This window comes from Columba livia, chromosome 20 (assembly GCF_036013475.1).
Source record: "Columba livia isolate bColLiv1 breed racing homer chromosome 20, bColLiv1.pat.W.v2, whole genome shotgun sequence".
In the NCBI taxonomy this organism is placed as follows: domain Eukaryota; kingdom Metazoa; phylum Chordata; class Aves; order Columbiformes; family Columbidae; genus Columba; species Columba livia.
The window spans coordinates 5,378,216-5,392,669 of NC_088621.1; the positions used below are offsets into that span (position 1 = coordinate 5,378,216).

The following is a 14,454-nucleotide window of genomic DNA, read 5'->3' on the forward strand; positions in this document are numbered from 1 at the left end:
ATGGATGTTGGCAAAAATCCACTGCGATAACAAATCGGCAATTCCCAAGATGGAATATCCAGCTTCAGAGATCTGTTAAAATATCCTTGCTGGCTAAAGATACTTGTGATCTGCTTCCATCTGCTTTTCATAAGTTTAGAACAGGCTTCAGTGACTTAATTTTAGAAGAAGACAGATAAAAATGTAAACACTCGTAGCCCAAGGCCACAGCACATCAAACATCATCAATGACCGCAAAGAGCACAAGTGCTAATTTTAAAACTAACGTCATTCAGTGATATGATCTACTTATCTGTTTTGTCTTGTTGCACATTTAGAGAGAAAAAGATATATTGATGTACCACAAAAAACACCAAGGACTTTCCTCCTCTAATGCTACACTTACCCAGTCAACACACACCTTTGCTCTCCAGCCTTGCAGTGTATTTAATCCAAGATAAATCATCTTTAAGAGGCAACAAATATACTTTCCAATAATTTCCTTTCCTCTCCACACATCAAAGAAGCCTAAAATACCATGGAAATGCTTATCACAAATCCCCCAGACACTGGAAGTTATCACTCCTTTTCATACACGGCACAACTAAAGCTCAGAAAGGATAAATTTTTTGCATGAACACACAAAACCATGAGAGAAGTGGAGGAAAGAAAGTCAGATACTCTGATTCAAGGTCTTGTATCTTGTCCATAAGCCACAAAACTCCCAAGATGTCCTTCAAACTTTATTTCTATTCCCAGTATGTTACAATAATTATAAAAGAATGGCCCGCAGTCACAGTATAAAACCAGTGCCATGTGCACCTCATGATTTTATGTACATATACACAAAAGATTTATTAAGATCATCGATGCTTTCAACATTAAATACTTGATCCTGAACTCCTTAACCAGGCAAAAGCTCAGCACACAGAACAATCTGCTTCCACCAGGACAGATTCTCAGTCTTTTAAAGCAGATCAGGACTCCAGTGCTGACTCATTCATTTATTCCACGGTCGCCAGCATGTTCACAGGACTGATCTGTCTACACAGAAACATTGGAACAAATGTTCTAGGGAAAATATACACCCCACACCTACATTTTCTTCTGTTTGTGTTACTACGAGCCTTGCCATTCCAGTCCAGAGCCTCAGCTGCTGCAGACTGGTCCAACTCAGCTGATTTCAGTGGCAATATGTTGATTTAGCTGATGATCGGGATCTCTCTTTACTAAGTACGGACTGTCAGACACTCTGAGAACAGTTACCCGACCCCCAGATCCTCCATTTCCATGATGCCAACAACCCATGAGAAATTGTCTGGCCGGATCCCGAGCAGTTTCTTGTACAATATTCTACGTCCTGATCCCCTAAACCAGCCCTTTTCACACATGGCTCCACAAGCCGCCTTTGTATTGCAGTCTGTGTTCTGAAAACCAGTTGGGCAATTCAAAAGCATATGAAAGAAATTATTATTATAGCACTGCTGTGATAATTAAAACCTTGCCAGCTGTATATAAGCCTATTCAAATGTACAGCTGTTATATGGGTAGTGGAAAAAATACAAAAGCTTCAGATTCTGTGACCCATTTCTCAGAGTGCTGCATTATGAACTCAGTTACTACCATCCCCGTTTAGGACAAAATGCCAAAACAATAGCGTCCTTTTCCGTGCTTTCTTGTGAACAATTGTTTCCCTCATCACCTCTGAGTAATAAAAATTGTAACATATTTTACAAGGATCTCCAATACCAGATTAAACTGGTATCAAGTAAAACAAAACAAAACAGAAAAATAATAGCAGATTCTTCTCTGTTGAAATTGTTGCCAGCTTTGGTCTAGATGCCTCCTACGCTTGGTCACCTTTGTCTTCTGTTGCCATTTCTGAGTCTCTCTGCTGTTCCTCTGGATCCCCGGGCAGAATGCTGGTGACCGTCTGGAGTAGAGACTCGATCTGCTCTTCCGTTAGTCTTTCCTCGCTTTCTTCTACCATCTGCAGGTCAAAAACAATCCAATGTAATCATTAAAGCCACACTTCCTTCCTCAGCCCCAAACAGAAGGACTCAGCTCATCGGGAAATACTCATTTCAATGGATGCAAGGCATCGTCTGAGCTCATTACAAAAGCATTTTACAAAGGGGGATTCTTGCAATACTTCAAAAAATATATAAGAGATCCATTGTTAACCATGACAATTGGTACTCTAGAACGAGACGCTGCTTTCTTTACAACAAGGAGAACACCATGCTTGGCACAGGATTTCCTCCCTGCTTTCTCCTACAGCCTCTCTCAACCTCCAGCTTGAGCCAGGCTTTTCGTTAAGCCCCTGCACAGACCTGCTTTCCAGAGCTATATTCCTAAGTTCCTGTGCTTTCGTGTGGGAACTGAAATAAGAAAACCCGAAAGTGGTTACTTGAACCTCTGTATCTTACCCAGCACCCAGAGCAGAAGTAAGTAGGCCATAAAAGAAAGCACCTAATCCTACAGCAGCCATATGTTAGTGGAATTAACTTAGATTGTGACATTCCTGAATATAAAGGCATGTAAAAGCTCTGAGCAACACAAAACCTGCTGTCACGCATTAACAATAAAATTCTGTACGATTAATTAGGGACCTGCTCTCACTGTGGAGCTGTGGGAACTCTTATGTCACTGCTACCATAAAAACAACTGCCCTAATTTATAGGCAGCCGTTAAAAAGGAAAAGCTTGTCAGAGCACTGGAAAAGCAAGTCAAATGAACTCTTCAAACGCAAATGAAACCAATTAGGATTGCGGGGTTTGAGATTTTCTTTTTTATCCGGAGTGCTTTAAAACGTCCTTTGAAGAGCAGTGATTTATATTAATTATGGTTGCAAGCCAACACAGGTTTAATCAGTTCTAGCTATCAATTGTCAGCAATTCAGATGCATCTTCTAAAGGCAGAGTGGTATATTGAATTAACTTTCTTTTTCTCCTTCAATGTCCTACGAGCCCTCTTTGCACAATCCGATCATCCTTCATCAGCCATTACCCACAGCTCCTTGACGAGAGGAAAGCGAGCGCGCTCGCATCCACTCATGTAGCAAAAGGCAGACAGTGAACATCCATTTGCAAATGACAGTTTCTGGGGACCGTCCTGATCAAAGGACGATACTTTCTGCAGCGTGACTTTCCAAATGCACTTATCTCAACAACTACCGTGGGACCCTGGCTCTAAAATCAGCCCTGGCTCTCATTACCACCAGCCGCTCTGCTGCACCAGTTAAAATACACTAAAAATCCTCCCAACGTTACCCTTCTGTGTCGGCAACTGCTGCAGCTGCTGAAGTGGGATCAGATAATTGTCTTCTGGACTCCATTCCAGAGGTGACCACCTCAGCAGCTTGACCAGCATCCCTTGGAGCATCAACACGTGCATACGTACCCTCTTTGCTGCCGATAGTGCTGACAAAGCCATTACTCTACAGATGACCTACACTATTAAGTTTTGTAGCGCATTATCAGCCTGGTTTTTGGACTGGATTTTAGTGTTATTAATTACTGTTACATTGAACCTTAGAGGTGACAGCCCCACAGCAGCAGGAACCGTACAAGGAAAAAGCCCTCGTCCTTTGGACAGGCAATATCGCCCAGGGCAGAATGATTTATCTCTAAGCGGCCAACACCTCTGGCATTTGTTACCATCCCGCTGCTCTTCGATCTTCAGGAAAATGGCACCGTGCCTGGTTTAGGTTTGATTTATTGGATCACATGAAGCCTGCCTCTCTTCTCCATTTAAATTTTATCCCTCGTCCTTTCGTCTCCAAGCACCTTCTCCTTTAGGCACTACCTTAAAGTACCCAAAGTTAAACAGAAGGATTTGATCAGAAATAAAACAGATAAAAGAGTGACTTCTGATTTCTAGATCAGCATCAACTCTTCTCAACTTCTGCATTTAAGGCAGAAAATACTTATGCAAGTGTCTGACACTCCTTACGTGCTCCTGAGTGTTGAAGGAGCAAAGCCCCAGCTCACAGTATGAACCATCACAGTGATGTGGTTTGTGCTGGCCGAATGCAGGAGCCTGCAGGACAGACAAACTGCAGATACCCCTCGGGACATCAACAGACGAGCTCTGGTGACTGCTCCAGCAGCTCAAGAAATCACGCTTTACCAGGAAGATGATGACAGAAAATAGCCTCTCATGTTTCAGATGCTGTAACTGATGCCTCGTTAAACTGTCGAGGAAAGCGTCTTTAAAGAAAGGTGCTGGACACTGTGCTGAGGACTGGGTATTGCAGCTCCAAATTCCCTTCTGTTGACAGATCCGTGGTCTCTGCCAGAGGGAAGGGGCAATCCCTTGCACCACAGCAGCAAATTCACCAAGGGCTCACCTCTCGGTGCCTCCGGGACGTTGCACCCTCACTGGATTAACAGCTTATTATTCAAAAGTTGATGCTTCAGCGTTATTTTGCTGTGATACTATTCAGGAGTTCAAAGGATCAAAAGCATAAACTGTAGAAATCAATTCTTTTCACTCTTCAGAGAAACAGCCCGAGCAGCAGCTTATGAAAACATCAGCAATTAGGAAGCAGCAAAGCAGCATGCCGACAGGAAAAATCCAAAATGAAGCACAGAGGGCATGTAAATTAAGTGACAAATGAAACTCTCCTAAAGGAAAACGTATCAAGGGAAACGAGGTCACTCAGAGGCTCATTCTAGATCCAACAGATGTTCGCAGAGTCTTCTGGTTTTGAGCTATAAGACAAAATACCTTTGATACTGACAGCACTAGGAAATTACGTTACGATGCTCAGAAGAGAAATTATGTATAAGAAAAAGCCTAAGAGGCAAAAAGAAACAATTGTATTCAAGTACCTACTTTTCCAGCAAGAATTTTACAAACATATGAAGAAACACCTATGAAAATTCTTGCTAAGCTCTAACTTGCAACTGGCTGAAACTGCTCAAGCAAAAGATTCAAACCATACGCAGTCAGGAATGCAAAGTTTATACTAAGGAAAATAAAAATGCAAACGTTTTTAATCAGCGTATGACATAAGATGTTTATGTTGGCAGTGCCACACACGCCCAATGGAAACACATTATCCTCACAGATGACGCCATGTGCAAAGCGTAGATATCATCGACCAAACCCCCGCCGAACTGTGTATTTTCAATATTCAGGGGTTTGTGCAAGTAACAAAATTGGCCAATGTTCCAGTAACACAATTTGTAGATAAAAAGCACCCTGATGTGCAGCGAGACAAGGATGTCTCCTTCTCAGGGCCGAGAGCAAGGATTTCATTGAAATGAGCAGTAAGTCATGTCAGCTGTGCCGCTGCTGGTAATAAATAATTCCCTAGTCATTACTGCTTTTCAGCATTCAACTCTATACCACAGCGAAATAATGACAGTGTTTTTGCAGCAAATGTTGTAGCATATTCTGTCACTCATACATATATACAGTATGTTTTCTATGAAATGCAACTACACGGTCAAGGTCAATTCAGTCAGGTCAGGCCTCAATAATAACTTTGATTTCGCCCCAATCAGTAAGAGTTAGTTTTCAAATTCTCATCGCAATATATGCGCACACTAAGCAATATTCACATTACGTTTAATTTCCCCCCAGCTAATGCTCTAGACAATATCACCTATAAAGAAGGAATCAAGGAAGGAAGCAGCCAGCTGTTATTTGGTAACTTAATTGGTATAAAATCCTTACAGCTGAATAAAACACCTTTCAAGCCTCAGCACCTAGAGTTCCTTCTTATTGATAAAAACAACCACACCTTTGGAACTGTGGAATATATAGGAAATAATCAGAAGGCAGCCGAAGCCACTGTGCTGCTCAGCTCTGAAAGCAATGCCACCTTTATTCCAAGTCTAATAACCAATTCTTCACCTTCTCAAGCGCTTTGGAGCTACAATCGTTAAGCCACAGCTTATGCATCGAGTTAATTTCAAGTGCTCAAGAGGTCTAACTAATTTAACTGGACTTAAAGCTTAAAATGAAGCAAACGTACTAAATGGAGAGTATGTCAAGCAAAGGATGCCAGTTCTGTTCTGCCTCTCCAGACACATCAACGCGTGGGCTTTCTAACAGCAAAATGAACCGTGCATCCGACATCCATCACTGACTCTGCCTACAAGAGAACAGACAAATCGCTCATCAACTGCAGAATTAAACACTGGCAGGTGCCTTCCCAGTACTGGAACCGCTACCAGGAACGGGGCTTATTAAACAAAAGCGTGTGTGGAATATTTTATTGCCATGCAGCCTTTCCCAGCCACGCATTTCAGAGCAGCTTTTATAGATGGAGCGCTATGTACGAATTTCTCAGAGGAATAAAACAACCGTCATTACCAAATCGGAATGTAATAATAGAATAACATTAAGCGGTAAATCACTTAGAAACCTGTCGAGAAATTCTCATGGCAGAAAGTTATTTTCAGAAGCTTTTAAAGGTTTTATTTATGGAGAAGGTAAAACAGAAACTAACAGCCTATCGAGAACTTAAAAGATTAAAGCGATTATTCATAAAATAAATCTGTAAATCAGTACGTTCATAGTGCCATGTACACATGTAAGCACAAAATATGAACACACACATATGTATACATGCATACTTGTCTCAATTTTTATATCGGTGAAATAAGGACAAACATTTTAGGAACATTCTCTCACTAACTATAACCACCTCTTTTCTTCCCCACTTACCCAAGTAAAAGCAAAGTAACGAGATTCACCATCCTCTCTGTGCTGCTTTTATGCTTTCAGACTAATGCTTATTTCATTTCGCCTCCTGAGACAACACAACACGCTGCCAGTGTTGAAGAATAAAGAAAACCACACTGAACAACTCTAAAAAGATCTGAAAAAGCTAAGAAACCATCTCAAGGATAAGTAATATATGATGGGTAACAAACCTCAGCGTCACAGAACAGAACAATCTGTGGGTTAAACGCTATTGTTTTTTTGAATAATAAGCAAATAATTCTATTTAAAAAATGATCAGTAAAATATAGCAAAAAAAAAAGGAGGTTCTGATGGCTTCTAAAGCTATCAAGCACATAATTTAACTGCAGTGTAGGAGGTGACATATTTTATGAGAAAATAACTGCTATTTCCTCCTTTGAGCGGTAATTTGAAATTGTTCGGCATTAACATGCTAATAGAAAAAAGCACATAAAAAAGAAATAAAGTTAAAGAGTGAATGATTGGATTAATGTCCCTCGGAGATAATTAACCAAGTATGCAAAGAGGGAAGCAAAATAGATTGTTGAGAAATTAAAATGTTTAAATCCTCTAATATGATCCATTTTCTAGCAGGATATTTCACATGATCATTTTCTATTCAACAGTAAAAGACAAACTACCAGGCTGGTTAAGCAGGGTGTATATCACAAAGTACAAAGCTCTCTGAGATGGAAATCCAGGTTTAAAAAAGCACAGAATGAAAATCTCAGAGAGGAGAACATGGAGCGATTTGTTCATTAGAAGAGATGATGCTTTATCTTCAAACGCATCACAGTTCAGCATTAAGTCGAGCTGGACCAGTCAAGTTTAGAGCAACATCAGTGTCTTCTTTTCCCCCTTCGTGAGAGCAGCCTCACAATCACAGGCCCTGGTTGTGAGATGGTTGTGATGATCCTGCAGTGTTATGGCTATAGGAGGATTTAAGCAATGTAATGAAAAAGTGAGCTGAAATGTCAGTGATTGCTTTAGCACTGTCCACAAAGGTTGTGATCTTTTGAGGTCCCTTCCAATCCCTAACATTCTGTGATCCTGTGAATCACTGAGCCAGCAACAACAGATGTTAAAGATTAAACCAGGAGGTCAAGATCGCTGCAATGTGTAGTGTTTTACCCCGTGGGATATGAATTGGAATTTCATGCTCCTTTTCTTGCTATTGTTGTTTCAAAATAAATCCTGTCACACAATCCACAAAAGACAAATGTGAACAATACAGCAATTTATGCAAAAAGACTTACAAAAGAACTGGAGATCAAAAACATCACAACATAAATTGGCTTTTTAGCTTAAATGCAATTTTATCAGAATTGATTTATTGTTTGCATATAACTAAGGACAGGGAATTTTATAGAAGGAAAATAAAAAACCCAAAAAGCTGGACAGGCAAAAAAGCAAGAAGCAGCAGTAAATACCCTCTTGCACCAGCTATTAAAAGCCTATCAGGTAAATTTGACTCGATCCCATGGACATGCAGCATTGAATAAAAGTTTGCGATGTCAGAACTATTTGAGCAAGTGAGAGAGATGGAGAATCTGTCTCGTTTGGCATTTTGTTTAAAGCTGCTTTTTTAAAAAATAAATGCCTACATTAGATGAAGTGGTGAGAAGTTTTCATCACCATTTCTTTGCGATTTCCATTGCAGGAGTGACTCAGAGCTGTGGAGTGGCAGGGCCAAGTTCAAAGAGAAGAGAATGATGGCAATTCCAGACCCAGCGCTCATTCTCTGCAGTTGTCTCATCCACCAACTGCAGCGCATTGACCTGTCTGCATGAAATCCCCGTATGGGTCATTTTCTCCTCCTGACATCAAGGAAGAAAATGCTGGTACCCTCCACGGTTCTGCAGTGTTTTATACCCAAAGATGCGCAGAGACGACAGAGGTTTTGTGTGTTCAAAGACGTCGCGCTGCTATAATCTCCCATGTCCTCACCAGAAACCAAAATGATTCAAGACTGCAATCGAACAGCAAAATCATTTCCTTGCCACAGCTCCTGATCTCTGTATTCCACTAACAAAAATGGCCCTTAGTTTCCTAGCAGCTATTGAGCTCAAAAGACTTTGATGTGCTTTGATGGAAGAGTAAATGTGCTGCAATTTTGAGGAAGCTCAATTTAACACAGTGTTAACAATCCAGTCAGCCTAGTTTACTGTCATACCAGTTTTGGAGAAACTTACCCTGGGAATTACAGGGATATTGCAATGTAACAGAAGTAACTGCATCCCCAATACTTCCACGATGATACAAATTCAGGCTATTCCCCAAGTGTATGAATATTACATTTTCCACAAGTTGCTTTTGCTCATTAGAGAAGGGTTACATGTCAATAATGGGCTGACACGGAACTCAAATTACTTACCTGCATTCTGTAAGTTTTAGCAATGAGTTTTATCGAACTTTGACATTGCAAACCTTGGAATAGCCAAATTGCTATGCTCACTACAGAAACCTGACTTCCAATATAAAGGCCAAAATTTCTTATACTTGCCTTTAATGTCACTATAAATGTGACACAGGGCACAAGCCTATGTTCAGTATTTTATGGATAGGTAAGGTAATGAGGAACTAGGGAAGATAATGAGGGGAGAAGGGATAAGACAGCCAAAACCACAGTCACCTGAAAGCAGCAAGAGATGATTGCATTTTAAAGAAGAAAAGGGAAAGAGAGACCATATAAGGCCTACATGTGAATGTAATAAATCTGTGTCTAAGCACATGAAGCTAACAAAGGTATGAGACAGGATCTACCTCATCGCTTATGAATAACTTGCTAAGCAAAACCCATTGAAGCCTTAATGCTCTTGCCTGGGTTGATGACTGACCCTGATCTCTCCAATCACAAAACACAGATCAGTTCCTCAGCTAGAAGCATTTTATGAGACGCCTTCAGCATTTCTATGTCTACTCCTTGGCTATGAAATAAAAAATAGTCCTACTGGTACCTCTTTAATCCTTCCCATTTTTGCTGCAACATATGATACTGTTACTACATAGTTTGGTTTCAGGATAAGATTGTAAACAGATGTTCTTAATGTAAGAGATCTTTATTAAAACAATATCCTTATTATAATAATCTCTTTATTACCACAGGATTTTGTGTTTCTAAGGAGATACACTTCAGAGTATATAACCATCTACTTCTATTTAGTGACAATCCCTCTTTACACCAGACTTACGCTTAACAGATTGACAATGGCTACTTCCCATCAGAAAGTCCGTTTATAACCATTTCTCACTCTGTGCCACAGCTCAGAATTCCCCATCAGTCAATACTCATTGCTTTTTAGCACGTTTGGTTTTACTATAACACAAAACCCTGCCATCCAAACAACCGTGTCATCACAGCTGTCAAAAAGCAAAGTGCTTGATCACAGAGCAAAAAGTCTCAGGTTAAATAGATTTAGTTGCAATACTGTAAGTAACCCTTCATGACTGCAAGGGGCATTTTCAGTATGTGACGCTGCAGCAAACAGAGGTGGAGAATCTGGCTGAGAAAAAGACGGGCAAGTCTCTAAGGAGGCCTCAGGAAGCAGAGCGGATTTGAAACCATGAATGTAAAGACGTACATAAAGGGAAACATTCAATCACTGACCATGAGAAAGCAATTATTCAATTGATCTTCAAGGTTAAAGCTGTTTTCATTTAAGCTTTGGACAGTCAGGAGGATTCTTACTTACCAGCTGTATTTCAACTGCCGTCACAGGCCGGTGGTTCAGCAACTGGAGCTTTTCTGCCCTGTTTGAAAGCAAAATGTAAAGCAATCTGTGTTACTATATAATTTGAGGATCCCCTCAAATGACTGGTAAGATGCAAAAACATTCCTGATAACTTAGGCATGAAACGCCACTGCCAGGAATAATTCTGAGTGGGTTTGCAGTGAGGTTTAATCGCCAAGATCATCTGGGTATTTTAAATACAATACTTTCTAGTGTGTTTAGACATACCGCTGTTGCCACCCCTAGTCTAAGGTAGCAAGGCAGAAGTGCTTAGATCATTACTGTACACGCATTAATTAGCATGCACTGTTGCTTTGTTTAACGCTGTACAGAAACACTAAATGACTTGTCAAAGATCACAGATGGCTTTGCTATGAACACGCGGCCACAAGAACAACTATCACACCTAACAAGTTACCATCCGTCGGCCAAATGGCAATAACTCGTTTATTCTTTAGGCCAATGTCTTTTTTCATACATTACTGCAATGGGCTGAGGTTGTACTTTTACACACGCATCTTTGGGCAAAGAGAAATCTTCACCCCTGTTCCCATGTGAATCCACCTTTCTGTTGTGTTTCTACACCTTCTGGGCACCACGCAGCATACCAGGCGGGGACTAAGCTGGGCTGGACACATAGAAAACCTCTCTTTCCTGGCTTGTTTTTGACTTGATTCGGTGCACAGTCCCACAAAGACTCATACGACCACAAACAGCAAGGCAGCAAGGATATAGAAAATGCCAAAACAAAAACAACCCTCACCACCCTCAATCAGTGCCCGAGTTGTAAAAGTACAGTCACTTATTGCAGTTTAAAAGACAAGTGATAATTCACTGATTTACAATAATCCCAACACTTCTGATTACCTGTCCACACTCTAATGCAGACAGAAAGCGACTCTATAAATTCCGATTTGCAGCCCTGGGCCTTTAGCACAACAGCACTTTGATCCATAAAGGCTTCTTTGGTTTGACTTTAGATACGAACCGGGTTGCATCTGGATTTTTAATACTCCAAGTCCGTTCTCCTCCGCTACACAGGGGAGAAGCCAGGAAGACTTGTCTGGTTTTGGTACTTAAACACAAAACGCTTTAATATTTAGAGACAGTTTAGCGGCACTGAAGCCGGTGGCAAAATTCCTGATACATTCAGAACCGTCATCAAGCTCACCCAGTCTCATTGCTTCTCTGCATGTATTTTCACCAAATAGACATCAGCTCTACTTTCTCATCAAGAAATCACGAGATCTCACAAATGTCCATTAAAACACTTTGATCATTAAAACAGAAAAAAAGGGCCGTGAGGGGAAAAAATTTCATGGACATCTAAAAATCTTTTTTGGTTGTTTTGGAATATGTGATCAAAGCAGCACGTTCATTAAATTGAAACCACAGCGTTTAGGCAATAGATCTGCAGTCAAAAATTATTAATTTTACTTCATACTTAAATACAAATAATTCTAAAAACAAAGCAAACCCAGCTGTAATATGCTACTAATGCATATTTCATTAATTTCAGAAGCTCAAAACATTAACAATGACCACATAATAGCAGCACGGCTAACGATCTGAGCTGACCTTTGTGTTTTAGAACAGAAAAGCACAATAATACAACACTCCCAAAGATAAAACAGATGCTTAAAAGGGCACATGAAACAGTAACAAACGCACTGTTATAGTAAAAACATACAATTGCAGTGTGATAATAATAGATACCATGAGTAAATGACCTGAACATGCATATTTGGGAAAATCTTGAATGATTATTACTTGACACACAGCCTCTCCTACCAGCCATTTATGTTTATGCAGCACAAATTTACGCATTAAAGTGAGAACTGACAGTCAACACACACAACTGCCCAGCCTGTGACGCAGCGGCGCTACGGTTTTGAACAATTAAAGCCTATAATTTCTTTTATTATTTAAACGCTTCTTCAAAGCATATTTAAACTACCCCTGAAGAGTTTCCCCCTGGTTTATTGGAGCTGTGGGTGGCTTTGAGGAGCAGACGGCCGCTGGAATTCGCAGCCCCAGCTCCCCCACGCAGGCGTTTACAACCGATGGGGCGACGTCTACGTGTCTGGAGATATTTCAGAGACCCCTTCTCACTTCCAACAGCCTCCAACACTGCCTGCCCTTGAAACCCAACACCTGGGACAGCTTATAGCGCTGTCAGACACCACAGTGCTTTATCACTTGTGTATATTCACTGGGCGAAGTTCAGAGCGAGGTGGTTACACCCCTCAGTTCCAGCAGGACAGGGAACTGCTGGAGAGAGTCCAGCGCAGGGCAACAAAGATGCTGAAGGGAGTGGAGCATCTCCCGTGTGAGGAAAGGCTGAGGGAGCTGGGGCTCTGGAGCTGGACAAGAGGAGACTGAGGGGTGACCTCATTAATGTTTACAGATATCTAAAGGGGGAGTGTCAGGAGGATGGAGCCAGGCTCTTCTGGGTGACAACCAATGATAGGACAAAGGGTAATGGGTTCAAACTGGAACACAAGAGGTTCCACTTCAATTTGAGAAGAAACTTCTTCTCAGTAAGGGTGACAGAGCCTGGCCCAGGCTGCCCAGGGGGGTTGTGGAGTCTCCTTCTGTGCAGACATTCCAACCCGCCTGGACACCTTCCTGTGTAACCTCATCTGGGTGTTCCTGCTCCATGGGGGGATTGCACTGGATGAGCTTTCCAGGTCCCTTCCAACCCCTGACATTCTGTGATTCTATGTGATTCTTTAGGAGAAGCCCATGACGAGCGATGTGTTGCTATGACGTGGACGTGCTCGCCCGTGTACGTGTCAAGAGACTCAATTTCACCCTTCAGGAGGCAGGAGCTGACACCCAAAGAGAATAAGGCCCTTCATTTATGCACTGGATACGCCGAATGAGCAGCACCAGCATCAGATTTTCCTGGCTTAAGTCTCCTGAAGAAAAAAGCCTGTAATAGCACAGATTGGATGACCTAAGAGACCCTCTTCAGCTAAAACGCTCACGATTGTGAGAGATTTAGCGATGGAGACTCTGTGGCTCAGACAAGAGCTTTGCTGATACCAGCCATTGGGCTTTGTTAATCTGGAGGGTTTTGGGATGTGTATTCACAGCCCTGAAGAGCAGAAAGCAGCTGTGAAGAGGTGACACGCAGACAGGTGGCTTGAGATCCTGCCCCCGGCGACAAGACCAAAATGCTCAAAGAGACACGTTTTCAATTGTTCCACCTCGTCTCCGAGCCATTCTGCCATCGCTTTTGTAAAATGCTAGAAAATAATGCTAATCATGATTTTCAACTTCAAAATGAAAGCCTGCCATTTTAAAATGCATTTGTGAAACATTAACAATTCACAACGGAAAGCTCCAAGAAATCCTCATATATAATAACCAAAAAGCATGCACAATTCAATATATTAAATGTACACTTACTTTACAAATGCACCTATTCTTTCACTCTCTAAATTCCAAAATTGGAGAAGGGGATAAGGAATTTTATAAAGGAGAGGAAAAAAAAAAAGAAGAAGAAAATTCCATTTTAACCACAGAATTGTTCAAAATGTCTGTTTTATAAAAATGAGCTCAAACATTTTGGGTCCCACCCTACCCTTTTAATCCTCTTTTCTGCATCTACAGAACCACATCAAACATGAGGAGGGACGATTAAGGCGCATCCAGGCTGCAAAAATACAGGAGGATGCTAAGAAGAAGGCCCTTTGTGTCAATTAGAGCATTAATCAGTATTTAAAGTCAATTCCCAGTGCAGTGACTGTTTTCTCTTCCCTCCTGCACAATAACTGTTTATACTTCCCCCTTACCCCATTAACAACCCCTTGGCAGTGCGGGGTTTGATCCTGAATATCGCGATTTAGCAGATGACACAAAGGGATGGGAATTAGCTTGGTTAGCCAGATTTATTAGAGTGCTTCATTTTGGGAGAATCAAAACCAAAAGCCAAACATGTTTCCACTGGTGGGAAGCAGTGAATACATCTCCTTTGTTTCCCCATGCTAATCACTTACATCTATTTGGCAGCCTGATGTTTACAAGACTATTAAGAGCG

The 14,454-nt window shown here is 41.2% G+C and overlaps 1 protein-coding gene across 4 annotated transcripts in view; it reads right to left on the minus strand.

Annotated features, from left to right (window-relative positions):
* Nucleotides 1-709: 709 nt before the first annotated feature.
* The window catches only part of CRCP (CGRP receptor component), a 31,519-nt gene continuing 17,774 nt past the window's right edge, over nucleotides 710-14,454 (minus strand). For 3 of the 4 annotated variants that reach the window (XM_065037046.1, XM_005501992.4, XM_065037047.1), the window contains 2 exons: nucleotides 10,371-10,428; nucleotides 710-1,969 (listed from right to left, as the gene is read on the minus strand). In XM_065037046.1, coding sequence (XP_064893118.1) covers nucleotides 1,826-1,969; nucleotides 10,371-10,428 — 202 coding nt within the window. In that variant the 3' untranslated portion in view covers nucleotides 710-1,825. Of the gene's footprint in view, nucleotides 1,970-5,938; nucleotides 6,086-10,370; nucleotides 10,429-14,454 lie in introns of those variants that run through there. The other variant, XM_065037045.1, reaches the window with a different exon arrangement.